At 50.8% G+C, this 14066-nt stretch overlaps 1 protein-coding gene across 3 annotated transcripts in view; it reads right to left on the bottom strand.

Annotated features, from left to right (window-relative positions):
* The window catches only part of gtf2e2 (general transcription factor IIE, polypeptide 2, beta), a 244217-nt gene that overhangs the window by 38765 nt on the left and 191386 nt on the right, over positions 1 to 14066 (bottom strand). For all 3 annotated transcript variants that reach the window (XM_070865079.1, XM_070865073.1, XM_070865064.1), the window contains one exon: positions 13788 to 13881. In XM_070865079.1, coding sequence (XP_070721180.1) covers positions 13788 to 13881 — 94 coding nt within the window. The remainder of the gene's footprint in view (positions 1 to 13787; positions 13882 to 14066) is intronic.

Here is a 14066-nt window from a genome sequence, read left to right as displayed (position 1 = left end):
AATTCAATCTGGAGAAGTGTGGGTAATGCATTTGGGGAGGGCTAACAAGGTAAGGAAACACACATTAAATGGTAGGTCACTGAAAATTGTAGAGGAACAAAGGGACCTTGGAGTGCAGGTCCACAGATCCCTGAAGGTAGCAAGCCAGGTAGATAAGGTGGTTAAGAAGGCATATGGAATACTTGCCTTTATTAGTTGAGGCATGGAATACAAGAGCAAAGACGTTATGCTTGAACTGTATAAAACACTGGTTAGGCCGCAGCTGGAGTACTGTGTGCAGTTCTGGTCACTACATTACAGAAAAGATGTGATTACACTGGAAAGGACGCAGAGGAGATTTACAAGAATGTTGCCTGGACTGAAGAATTTTGGCTATGAGGAAAGATTGGAACAGAGGGGCGATCTGATTGAGGTGTATAAAATTATGGATTTCATGGGGTCTGGATAGAGTGGCGAGGAAGGACCTGTTTCCTTTGACAAAGGGGTCAACAACCAGAGTTCATAGATTTAAAGTAATTGGGAGGAAGTTTAGAGGAGATATGAGGGGAAATGTCTTCACCCAGAGGGTGGTGGGGGTCTGGAAATCACTGCCTGAAAGGATGGTAGAGGCAAAAACCCTCACCACATTTAAGAAAGACTTGGATGTGCACGTGAAGTGCCCTAACCTACTGGGCTACGGACCAAGAGCTGGAAAGTAGGATTAGGCTGTATAGCTCTTGGTCGGCCGGAGCGGACACAATGGGCCGAAATGGCCTCCTTCTGTGGTGTAAATTTCTATGATTCTATGATCTCAATTCATTGTGCTCTCTTTCCTCTGAGTTCACGAGCCTTCTATCCTCTCTTAATCTCTCCCTCCATGCAAACTCCTAAACCCCCATTTACGGCTACCCCTTCGATCTTGCCATCTCTCGTGGCCTTGCTACTCCCGTCGTGTCAATAACAGATAAGGCCATCTCTGACCACTTCCTCATATCGTTCTCCACCCACATCCCCCTGCCACCCATCCCCCCAACCCTACTTCTTTTTGTGTCCGCCTCTGGAAAAAAACTCTCTCCCAACTATACTGATGAAATCCCAACTGTCCAGCCTTTCCCGCCCCCTCCCCCGCCATTCACCATGACATTTCTGTAGCTACCGATCTGCTGAACCTCCACCTCACCACCATCTTTGATGCCCTAATCCCTATTAAATCAATTATTCTCTCTCACCCTTGCCGTTCCCCCTGGCACGGCCATCATCTTCCCTTAAGTCCAAAGGATGCAGACTTGAATGGAAATGGTAGATGATCGGTTTAGCCTTTCACCACCAGATCCGGCTGGACCACAAAGATCATTATCGGGTCCTGCTCTTCTCTGCCAAAATTGTTTATTATTCCAGAATCATTCCGGAATGCAAAGATAAACCCCGGCTTCTATTCTCCACTGGTCACCCTCTTCTTAAGCCCCTCTCCCCTGTCTCCTCCACCCTCACCTCCGACAAGTGTGAGGAGCTTCTTTGTCGCTAAGATTGAGACCATCCATTGAGCTGTCTCTGCCACTTCCCTTGCCACCCCTAGCCCACCGGGCCAAACTTCCTCCAAGGACACCCTTGCCCTAGCCCTGAATTTGCGTCTTTTTCCAGTTTCTCTCTGATCTCCCCTCAGGACCTCTGCGCGCTCATCTTATCCATGAGACCCATATCCTGTTCCCTTGACCATATTCCCAACAAACTGCTGACCACCCAACTTCCTTTTCTGGCTCCCTTGTTAGCTGACATCCTCAAATCTGCTGTCTTGACCCCTCTCCTCAAAAACAAACCATTGACCCCTACATCCTTGCAAACTAACGACCCATCTTCAATCTCCCTTTCCTCTTCAGAGTCCTTGAACGCGTTGTCGCCTCCCAAATCCATGCCCAGATTTCGCACAACCCCGTTTGAATCCCTACCACAGTAGCGAAACGGCTCTCATAAAAGTCACAAATGACATCCTTTGTGACTGTGACGAGGGCAAACTATCATTCCTTGTCCTTCTTGACCCATCTGCAGCCTTTGACACGGTTGACCACTCAAACCTTCTCCAACGCCTCTCCACTGTCATCCAGCTGGGTGGCATTGCACTAGTTATTATCTATCTAATCGTAGCCAAAGTAACCTGCAACAGCTTCTCTTCTCGCTCCTGCATCATTACCTCTGGTGTCCCCCAAAGATCTATCCTTGCCGTCCTATTTCTCATTGACATGTTGCACCCTTGGTGACATCATCCGAGGAGGAGGTCCGTAGGATTCAGAGCAAGTATGTCCCCTAAAAGAAAAAGGGTGGGACTAACAAATCTAGAGCCCCCTGGATGTCAAGGGGTCGGATAAATAAAAAGGGAGGCGAATGATAGATACCGAGGGCTCAATACTGTAGAAACCCTAGAGGAGTATAGAAAGTGCAGGGGCGAAATTATTAAGGAAATTAGGAAAGCAAAGAGAGAGCATGAAAACATTTTGGTAAGAAAAATCACGGAAAACCCAAAGATGTTTTATAAATACATTAAGAGCAAGAGGATAACTAAAGAAAGTGGGTCCTTTTAGAGACCATAAAGGTAATCTGTATGTGAAGGCGGAAGACAAGGGTATGGTTTTTAATGAATACTTTGCTTCTGTTTTCACAAAAGAGAAGGGTGATGCAGACATTTCAATCAGTGAGGAATGTGAAATATTAGATGAAATAAACATAGTGAGAGAGGAAGTATTAAGGGGTTCAGCAGCCTTAAAAGTGGATAAATCCCCAGGCCTGATTGAAATGTATCCCAGGCTGTTAAGAGAAGCAAAAGAGGAACTAGCAGAGGTTCTGACCATCATTTTCCAGTCCTCTCTGGCTACAGGGGTGGTGAGGACTTGAGGATTGCTAACATTGTACCCTTGTTTAAAAAGGAAGAAAGGGATAGACCGAGTAATTACAGGCCAGTCAGCTTAACCTCGGAGGTGGGAAAATTGTTGCAAAAAATTCTGAGGGGCAGGATAAATGTTAATTTAGAAAGACGTGGATTAATCAAGGAGTCAGCATGGATTTATTACGGGAAGGTCGTGTCTGACTAACTTGACTGAATTTTTTGAGGGGGTAACAAGGAGGGTCTGAGGGTAGTGCGTTTGATGTAGTGTATATGGATTTTAACGAGGCTTTTGATAAGGTCCCACATGGCAGACTGATCACGAAAGTAAAAGCCCATGGGATCCAAGGCAAAGTGGCGACTTGGATTCAAAATTGGCTCAGAGGCAGGAAGCAAAGTTCCGCTGCCTGCACCTGGCCTCTTCATGCTCTTTGCATTGCGACTCGTGCACTGGAGGCGATGCTGAATCTCCGTATCAACGTCTGCCTTTGTTGATAAGAGGCTCTTGAGATATGGGAAATGGTCCACATCGTCGAGGGCCGCACCGTGAATCTTGACGATTGGAGGTCAGTGCTGTGCGGCGGTGACAGGCTGGAGGAGGACCTTTGTCTTATGGATGTTAAGCGTAAGGCCCATGTTTTCATATGCCTCAGTGAATACATTGACTATATCCTGGAATTCAGCCTCTGAATGTGTGCAGACACAGGCATCGTCCGCATACTGCAGCTCAGCGACAGAGGTTGGGGTGATCTTGGACCTGGCCTGGAGGTGGCGTAGGTTAAACAGTTTCCCACTGGTTCTATAGTTTAGATCCGCTCCAGTGGGGAGCTTGTTGATTGTGATGTGGAGCATGGCGGCGAGGAAGATTGAGAAGAGGGTTGGAGCGATGACGCAGCCCTGTTTGACCCCGGTCCGGACGTGGATTGAGTCTGTAATGGATCAGTTGGTAAGGATTACGGCCTACATGTCATCGTGAAGCAGGCGAAGGATGTTGACAAACTTTTGGGGGCATCCGAAACGGACGCTCCATAGACCCTCATGGTTGACAGTGTCAAAGGCCTTTGTAAGATCGAAAAAGGCCATGTATAAGGGCTGGCGCTGCTCCCTGCATTTTTCCTGCAACGGTCACGCTACAAAGATCATGTCTGTTGTGCCCCGTAGGGGACAAAATCCGCATTGTGATTCCGGGAGGAGACGATTGAGGAGGACTCTAGCGACAACTTTCCCAGTGGCTGATAGCAGGAATTTTCCTCCGTAGTTGCTGTAGTCGGACTTGTCCCCTTTTTAAAAAATGGTCACAATCACTGAATCTCTTTCATCTGGAGGGAGGAGAGCATGCCGGGAGATGTGAGAGATGAGGTCATGTATCCACGCCAACAGCGCCTCTCCGCCATACTTTAGCACCTCAGCAGGGATTCCATCCGCACTCGTAGCCTTGTTATTCTTGAGCTGTTTTATGGCTTTGCCTACCTCGTGCAACGTTGGAGTTTCACTGAGTTGACGGCGGTTCGCATGCTGCGGGTTGGAGTCGAGAACACTCGAATCAAAGGCAGAGTCTCGATTGAGGAGATCTTCAAAGTGCTCCTTCCATTGGGCCCTGACAGCCTCGGTGTCCTTGATGAGTATTTCCCCGTTCTTGGCCAGGAGTGGGGTGGGGCTTTGGGAGTTTGGGCCATAGGGGGCCTTGACTTCAGTGAAGAATCCTCGCATATTGTGGCTGTCGGCCAGTTGTTGTATCTTCTGTGCTTTCTCCATCCACCACCTGTTCTTTAGGTCCCGGGTTTTTTGTTGGACCTGTGCCTTGAGCCATCTTTAATGTTGTTTTGCAGCTCCCGAGTTGGGGTGTTGCTGGAGGCTCAGAAATGCTTTGTGCTTGCGAGCTATTAGTTCTTCGATCTCCTGATCATTTTCATCAAACCAGTCCTGATGTTTTCTGGTTGACTGACCAAGTGTCTCTTCGCAGGCACTGGTTATAGAGGCCTGGAGGGCAGACCTCACCAAACACCCTGCGTACTGTAATTCGATGATGGAGGGTGGCACGACCTTGGATCTGGCCTGGAGGCAGCGGAGGTTGAACAGATTCCTGTATTTTAGCTCCACTCCAGCGGGGAGCTTGCTGATGGTGAGATGGAGCATTGCAGCAAGGAAGATCGAGAAGAGCGTTGATGGGATGACACAGCCTTGCTTGACCCCAGTTCGTATGTGAATTGGGTCTGTGGTGGATTCATTGGTCAGGATCACGGCTTGTATGTTATCCTGAAGCAGGCAGAGGATGGGGACAAACTTTTGAGGGCAGCCGAATCCGAGGAGGATGCTCAATAATCCCTCACGGTTGAGTGTCGAAGGCCTTTGTGAGATCAAAGAAGACCATGTACAAGGGTTGGTGCTGTTCCCTGCATTTCTCTTGTATTTGCCGTGCGATGATGTCCATTGTGCCCCTTAGTGGGCGGAATCCGCACTGCGACTCTGGGAGGAGCTCTTCAGCCACCGGGAGAAGGCGATTGAGGAGAATTCTTGCGATGACCTTCCCTGTGGCCAACAGCAAGGAAACTCCTCTGTAGTTACTGCAGTCGGACTTGTCCCCTTTCTTGAAGATGGTCACGATTATGACGTCTAAAATCTCCTGGCATGCACTCCTCCTTTCTGAAAAGAGAAATGAGGTCACGTATTCGAGCCAATAGTGCTTCTCCGCCATGTTTTAGTGCTTCGGCCGGGATTCCATCTGCTCCTGATGCTTTGTTGTTCTTCAGCTGTTGGATGGCCTTTTCTACCTCATGCTGGGATTGTGCTGAGATAGTGGCAGGTGGCATGCTGCAGTATGGAGTCGAGGACACTCATGTCGAAGACAGTCTCGCTTAAGGATATCTTCAAAGTGCTCCTTCCAACGGGGACTGACTGTCCTTGATGACTATCTCTCCGTTCTTGGTGAGCAGTGGGATAAGACCTTGGGTGCTTAGGGCATAGGTGGTCTTGACTGCGAGAAAGAATCCTTGCACGTCGTGGTTGTGGGCTAGCAGTTGGATCTCCTGCGCTTTCTCCACCCACCATCTGTTCTTTAGTCACAGGTTTTTTGTTGGACCTCAGCCTTCAGCTGTCTGTAGAGCTGCTTTCTTGCTCTCGAGTTGTGTTGCTGCTTCCAGTTCAAGAATGCTTTGCGCTTGCGGTTTATTAGCTCCTGGATCTCCTGGTCGTTCTCGCCGAACCAGTCTTGGTGTTTCCTGGTCGAGTGACCAAACGTCTCTTTGCAGGTGCTAATTATGGAGGCCTTGACTGCAGACCAGGTGCTGTGGACACACTCTGCATCACCGGGAGCAGCAGGAGCGGAGTTAGAGGAGGAGCGACCCAGGACCCAGCGCGGCGTCGGCAGACCCAACCTGGGTGGAAGCAGCAAGAGCAGGAGCTAGCCACCGCAGGGAGCAGCGCAAGTACTCTGGCCCGGAGGTCAGCGAGCAGCGGGAGGCCCGGAGGTCAACGAGCAGCGGGAGGCTCGGAGGTCAGCGAGAGGCCCGGAGGTCGGCGAGGAGAGGGAGGCCTGGAGGTCGGCGAGGAGAGGGAGGATGGGAGGTCGGCGAGGAGAGGGAGGCCCGGAGGTCGGCGAGGAGAGGGAGGCCCGGAGGTCGGCGAGGAGAGGGAGGATGGGAGGTCGGCGAGGAGAGGGAGGCCCGGAGGTCGGCGAGGAGAGGGAGGCCCGGAGGTCGGCGAGGAGAGGGAGGCCCGGAGGTCGGCGAGGAGACGGAGGCCCGGAGGTCAATGAGACCCTGAGGTCGGAGAGGAGAGGGCGGTCCGGAGGTCGGCGAGGAGAGGGAGGATGGGAGGTCGGCGAGGAGAGGGAGGCCTGGAGGTCAGCGAAGAGAGGGAGGATGGGAGGTCGGCGAGGAGAGGGAGGCCTGGAGGTCGGCGAGGAGAGGGAGGATGGGAGGTCGGCGAGGAGAGGGAGGCCCGGAGGTCGGCGAGGAGAGGGAGGATGGGAGGTCGGCGAGGAGAGGGAGGATGGGAGGTCGGCGAGGAGAGGGAGGCCCGGAGGTCGGCGAGGAGAGGGAGGATGGGAGGTCGGCGAGGAGAGGGAGGATGGGAGGTCGGCGAGGAGAGGGAGGATGGGAGGTCGGCGAGGAGAGGGAGGATGGGAGGTCGGCAAGGAGAGGGAGGCCCGGAGGTCGGCGAGGAGAGGGAGGATGGGAGGTCGGCGAGGAGAGGGAGGATGGGAGGTCGGCGAGGAGAGGGAGGCCCGGAGGTCGGCGAGGAGAGGGAGGATGGGAGGTTGGCGAGGAGAGGGAGGCCCGGAGGTCGGCGAGGAGAGGGAGGATGGGAGGTCGGCGAGGAGAGGGAGGATGGGAGGTCGGCAAGGAGAGGGAGGCCCGGAGGTCGGCGAGGAGAGGGAGGCCCGGAGGTCGGCGAGGAGAGGGAGGATGGGAGGTCGGCGAGGAGAGGGAGGCCTGGAGGTTGGCGAGGAGAGGGAGGATGGGAGGTCGGCGAGGAAAGGGAGGCCCGGAGGTCGGCGATGAGAGGGAGGATGGGAGGTCGGCGAGGAGAGGGAGGCCCGGAGGTCGGAGAGGAGGGCGGTCCGGAGGTCGGCGAGGAGAGGGAGGATGGGAGGTCGGCGAGGAGAGGGAGGATGGGAGGTTGGCGAGGAGAGGGCGGTCTGGAGGTCGGCGAGGAGAGGGAGGATGGGAGGTCGGCGAGGAGAGGGAGGCCCGGAGGTCGGCGAGGAGAGGGAGGCCTGGAGGTCGGCGAGGAGAGGGAGGATGGGAGGTCGGCGAGGAAAGGGAGGCCCGGAGGTCGGCGAGGAGAGGGAGGCCCGGAGGTCGGCGAGGAGAGGGAGGCCCGGAGGTCGGCGAGGAGAGGGAGGCCCGGAGGTCGGCGAGGAGAGGGAGGCCCGGAGGTCGGCGAGGAGAGGGAGGCCTGGAGGTCGGCGAGGAGAGGGAGGATGGGAGGTCGGCGAGGAAAGGGAGGCCCGGAGGTCGGCGAGGAGAGGGAGGATGGGAGGTCGGCGAGGAGAGGGAGGATGGGAGGTCGGCGAGGAGAGGGAGGATGGGAGGTCGGCGAGGAGAGGGAGGATGGGAGGTCGGCGAGGAGAGGGAGGCCTGGAGGTCGGCGAGGAAAGGGAGGATGGGAGGTCGGCGAGGAGAGGGAGGCCCGGAGGTCGGCGAGGAGAGGGAGGCCTGGAGGTCGGCGAGGAGAGGGAGGATGGGAGGTCGGCGAGGAGAGGGAGGCCCGGAGGTCGGCGAGGAGAGGAAGGCCCGGAGGTCAATGAGGCCCTGAGGTCGGAGAGGAGAGGGCGGTCCGGAGGTCGGTGAGGAGAGGGAGGGCGAGGTCGGGGCCCAGAAGCAGCATGGTCAAGGCCTAGCGAATAAGCAGCACGGGCAACAGCAGCCTATGAATCCCAAGGGAGGGAGGACCTGCGGGCAGGAAGGGGAACAGTAGGTGTATGCATGTGTGTATGTAATCGACCCATGCAGCGGAGGGGTGAAACTAATATGGCAGGGGGATGGAAACCAATGCAGGGAGACAGAGGGAAGTAGAATGGGGGCAGAAGCAAAAGATAGAAAGAAGTATAAGTGGAGGGCAGAGAAACCCAAGGCAAAAAGCAAAAAGGGCCACATTACAGCAAAATTCTAAAGCGGCAAAGTGTGTTAAAAAGACAAGCCTGAAGGCTCTGTGCCTCAATGCGAGGAGTATTCGGAATAAAATGGACGAATTAACTATGCAGATAGCAGTTGACGGGTAAGATGTAATTGGCATCACGGAGACATGGCTCCAGGGTGACCAGGGCTGGGAACGCAACATCCAGGGGTATTCAACATTCAGGAAGGATAGACAGAAAGGAAAAGGTGGTGGGGTGGCATTGCTGGTTAAAGAGGAAATTAATGTAATAGTAAGGAAAGACATTAGCTTGGATGATGTGGAATCGGAATGGGTGGAGCTATGGAATACCAAAGGGCAGAAAACGCTAGTGGGAATTGTGTACAGACCACCAAACAGTAGTAGTGAGGTTGGGGACAGCATCAAACAAGAAATTAAGGATGTGTGCAATAAAGGTACAGCAGTTATCATGAGCGACTTTAATCTACATATTGATTGGGCTAACCAAAATGGTAGCAATGCAGTGGAAGAGGATTTCCTGGAGTGTATTAGGGATGGTTTTCTAGACCAATATGTCGAGGAACCAACTAGAGGGCTGGCCATCCTAGACTAGGTGATGTGTAATGAGAAAGGGCTAATTAGCAATCTTGTTGTGCGAGGTCCCTTGGGGAAGAGTGACCATAATATGGTAGAATTCTTTATTAAGATGGAGAGTGACACAGTTAATTCAGAGACTAGGGTCCTGAACTTAAGGAAAGGTAACTTCGATGGTATGAGACGTGAATTGGCGAGAATAGACTGGCGAGTGATACTTAAAGGGTTGACGGTGGATAGGCAATGGCAAACATTTAAAGATTACATGGATGAACTTCCAACAATTGTACATCCCTGTCTGGAGTAAAAATAAAACGGGGAAGGTGGCTCAACCGTGGTTAACAAGGGAAATTAAGGAGTGTGTTAAATCCAAGGAAGAGGCATATAAATTGGCCAGAAAAAGCAGCAAACCTGAGGACTGGGAGAATTTTATAATACAGCAGAGGAGGACAAAGGATTTAATTAGGAGGAGGAAAATAGAGTATGAGAGGAAGCTTGCAGGGAACATAAAAACTGACTGCAAAAGCTTCTATAGATATGTGAAGAGAAAAAGATTAGTGAAAACAAACGTAGGTCCCTTGCAGTCAGATTCAGGTGAATTTATAAATGGGGAACAAAGAAATGGCGGACCAGTTAAACAAATACTTTGGTTCTGTCTTCACGAAGGAAGACATAAATAACCTTCCGGAAATACTAGGGGACTGAGGGTCTAGTGAGAAGGAGGAACTGAAGGAAATCTTTATCAGGCAGGAAATTGTGTGAGCGAAATTGATGGGATTGAAGGATGATAAATCCTTGGGGCCTGATGGTCTGCATTCCAGAGTACTTAAGGAAGTAGCCCTAGAAATAGTGGATGCATTGGTGATAATTTTCCAACAGTCTATCGACTCTGGATCAGTTCCTGTGGACTCGAGGGTAGCTAATATAACACCACTTTTTAAGAAAGGAGGGAGAGAGAAAACGGGTAATTTATAGACTGGTTAGCCTGACATCGGTAGTGGGGAAAATGTTGGAATCAATTATTAAAGATGAAATAATAGCACATTTGGAAAGCAGTGACGGGATCAGTCCAAGTCAGCATGGATTTATGAAAGGGAAGTCCTGCTTGACAAATCTTCGAGAATTTTTTAAGGATGTAACTGGTAGAGTGGACAAGGGAGAACCAGTGGATGTGGTGTATTTGGACTTTCAAAAGGCTTTTGACAAGGTCCCATACAAGAGATTGGTGTTCAAAATTAAAGCACATGGTATTGGTGGTACTGTATTGACATGGATAGAGAACTGGTTGACAGACAGGAAGCAGAGAGTCGGGATAAACGGATCCTTTTCAGAATGGCAGGCAGTGACCCGTGGAGTGCCGCAGGGCTCACTGCTGGGACCCCAGCTATTTACAATATACATTAATGATTTGGTTGAGGGAATTGATTGTAATATCTCCAAGTTTGCAGATGACACTAAGCTGGGTGGCAGTGTGAGCTGTGAGGAGGACGCTAAGAGGCTGCAGTGTGACTTGGACAGATTAGGTGAGTAGGCAAACGCGTGGCAGATGCAGTATAATGTGGATAAATGTGAGGTTATCCGCTTTGGTGGCCAAAACACAAAGGCAGATTATCTGAATGGTGCCACATTAGGAAAAGGGGAGGTGCAACGAGACCTGGGTGTCATGGTACATCAGTCATTGAAAGTTGGCATGCAGGTACAGCAGGCGGTGAAGAAGGCAAATGGTATGTTGGCCTTTATAGCTAGGGGATTTGAGTATCAGAGCAAGGAGGTCTTACTGCAGTTGTGCAGAGCCTTGGTGAAGCCTCACCTGGAATATTGTGTTCAGTTTTGGTCTCCTAATCTGAGGAAGGACATTCTTGCTATTGAGGGAGTGCAGCGAAGGTTCACCAGACTGATTTCCGGGATGGCAGGACTGACATATGAGGAGAGACTGTATTGACTGGGCCTGTATTCACTGGAGTTGAGAAGGATGAGAGGGGATCTCATAGAAACATATAAAATTCTGACGGGACTGGACAGGTTAGATGCAGGAAGAATGTTCCCAATGTTGGGGAAGTCCAGAACCAGGGGACACAGTCTAAGGGTAAGGGGTAAGCCATTTAGGACTGAGATAAGGAGGAACTTCTTCACTCAGAGAGTTGTTAACCTGTGGCATTCCCTACCGCAGAGAGTTGTTGATGCCAGTTAATTGGATGTATTCAAGAGGGAATTAGATATGGCCCTTACGGCTAAAAGGATCAAGGGATATGGAGAGAAAACAGGAAAGGGGTACTGAGGTGAATGATCAGCCATCATCTTATTGAATGGTGGTGCAGGCTTGAAGGGCTGAATGGCCTACTCCTGCACCTATTTTCTATGTTTCTATGTTTCAATCATCTTGGATCTCCTTGCCACTGGACTAAGACCTTGCTATGCCAAGCCCTTGTGGTAGCTTGTGTGTAACGGCCACCCCACGTTAAAAGACTTCACACACAGGCATCTTCCACCCTTCAAAATGAAGTTCGGGTCCTGGAACGTCAGGACCCTCATGGACAACCCAACAGACCGGAACGTCGCACTGCTATGGTTGCCCGGGAACTCGGATGTTTCAACGTAGACATCGCTACCTGAAGCAAGATTCGAAGGGCAGGGGAAGGTCAGCTCAAATAAGGTGGTGGTTGCACATTCTTTTGGAAAGGCAAACCAGAAAAAGAATGCCGCCTCCATGGGGTAGGTTTAGTCATAAAAAATGAGCGAATGGGCCGTCTTAGAGACTCCATTTGCAGGATAAACGAAAGTCTCATGACTCTTCGGCTCACCCTAGCCTGGAACCAATGCGCTGCGGTCTTCAGCGCGTACGCCCCAAGACTGAAAGCTACAGACGAGGGCAAAGAGGAATTCTACTCCAGCTTCGAACAATCCCTGTCCGAAGTCCCAACGGGCAACAAGCTGATCCTCCTTGGCGACTTCAAGGACACTGACCTCTGGGGAGGTGTGATGGGCAGAAATGGGATAGGGAAAACCTTCTCCTCGTGAAGAAATGCTTAGAACATGGCCTCCTCACAACCAATGCCCTGTTCCGTCAAAAAGACATACAAGACTTTATGGCAACACCCTCGCGCCAAGCACTGGCATCTGCTAGACTACGTCATCATCCGAACGAGAGACCGCAAGGACATGCGCATCACCTGCGCCATGACAGGAACTGATCACTGTTGGACGGACCACTGCCTAATCCGCTGTCATCACCATCAATGTAGCCCCAAAACAGCGGCAGCAATAGAAACAATGCCACAGGAAAATCAACGCTGGAGCACTCATATATCCTGCTAAGAAAGCCCTATTCAGCCAGTGTTTCATTGCCAACCTGACGATTCCCGGTATAAAACACGAGTAAGGCCACAGCTAGAGTACTGCGTGCTGTTCTGATCACCACATTACAGGAAAGATGTCATCGCACGAGAGATGGTACAGAGGAGATTTACGAGGATGTTGCCTGGACTGGAGAATTTTAGCCATGAGCAAAGATTGGATAGGATAGGTTTGTTTTCTTTGGAACAGAGGAGGCCGAGGGGAGACCTGATTGCGGTGTATAAATTTATGAGGGACCTAGATAGAGTGGATAGGACGAACCTATTTCCTTTAGCAGAAGAGTCAACAACCAGGGGGCATAGATTTAAAGTAATTGGTAGGAGGTTTAGAGGGGATTTTAGGGGAAATTTTTTCATCCAGAGGGTGTGGGGGTCTGTAACTCACTGGTTGAAAGGGTGGTAGAGGTAGAAACCCTCACCACATTTAAAAAGTACTTTGATATGCACTTGAAGTGCCATAACATACAAGGCTACGGACCAAGAGCTGGAAAGTGGAATTAATCTGCATAGCTCTTTGTCGGCCAGCGTGGACATGATGGCCTCCTTCAATGCTGTAAATTTCTATGATTCTATGGGCCCGAATTTGGTGAAAGCCAAGGCCCGCCCAAAGGACCGCCGAGAGACTTTGTTAGGAAGATTCCTCTCAAAGATCTGGCAGTACCGCCCGGCAGCAAAAAAACAATCTGGGTGGCAGTGGGCAGGAGCTCCCAACCTTGGCGGCAAATGCGATCATCGACAAAGTGCCGCCGAGGATTGAGTCGGGCCCAGGGAGTGGGGAGAACATAGAAATAAAAATTTGCACCAAAAAAAATCTCGAACACCTTTAGGGGACCCCATACACATAAGTCACTGTAAAAAAAGTTAAAACGAACCTTTTTTTTTTGTAGGTCTTTTACTTACCTTTGGGATTAGACCTGCCTCCACACAGCAGTCCTTTCCCTTGCTGCCGCCAACTCCCGCCCGCACCAATATGGCAGCTCAGTGAGCGGGAGGTCACTTACGCGACTTGCCTGCCAGCGGCCATCAGGGGTTCCCAGCGGTACTCCCCTCTTGCCGGAGGGAGACCTAGAGGAATCTGTCACCGAGGGGAGACCGCCCAAAAATTTCGGTGGCAGCTGGCAGCAGTGGGCAATAAGGTCACCAAGTTTGGGCGCTAAGACACTCCTTAAAATCTACCTCTTTGACCAAGCTTTTGGTCTAATTTCTCCTTATGTGGTCCGGTGTCAAACTTTTTATCTTTGAAGCGCCTTGGGTCATTTTACTACGTTAAAGGTGCTATACAAATACAAGTTGTAGCTGCTTTAATACCAAATTAAAGGAAGTGTTGTGCTGTGAACAGCTACTGTGAACTGGAATGAAGCTGGCCAAACTACTGAAAAATGTATTTATTGAAAAAAAACTCTTACCTTCATCCATCGTGAATTGACAGCTCTTGTCATTATAGAAGAGAATCTTCTTCTTATCAGGTCGTGTCACAAAAATAATTTGGTCCCCTAATACCTATGAAGATACACAAACACAGGTTATGCCTTTTCATTGTCCAAAATTTCTTGATTGAACTGAATAAAAATATGTGTTAATTCGGTTCAGTTTATTTGGATTCTTCATGTAGTGCTTGTTCTCCAAGTGATGTTGAACTACCTAGAGGAGATGCTGAAAGTGATCTTGATGTGACAAGACTCTAC

Source organism: Pristiophorus japonicus, chromosome 2 (genome assembly GCF_044704955.1).
Source record: "Pristiophorus japonicus isolate sPriJap1 chromosome 2, sPriJap1.hap1, whole genome shotgun sequence".
NCBI lineage: Eukaryota > Metazoa > Chordata > Chondrichthyes > Pristiophoridae > Pristiophorus > Pristiophorus japonicus.
The sequence above is the reverse complement of the archived record's forward strand: the minus strand, read 5'-3'. Positions and strand labels throughout refer to the sequence as shown.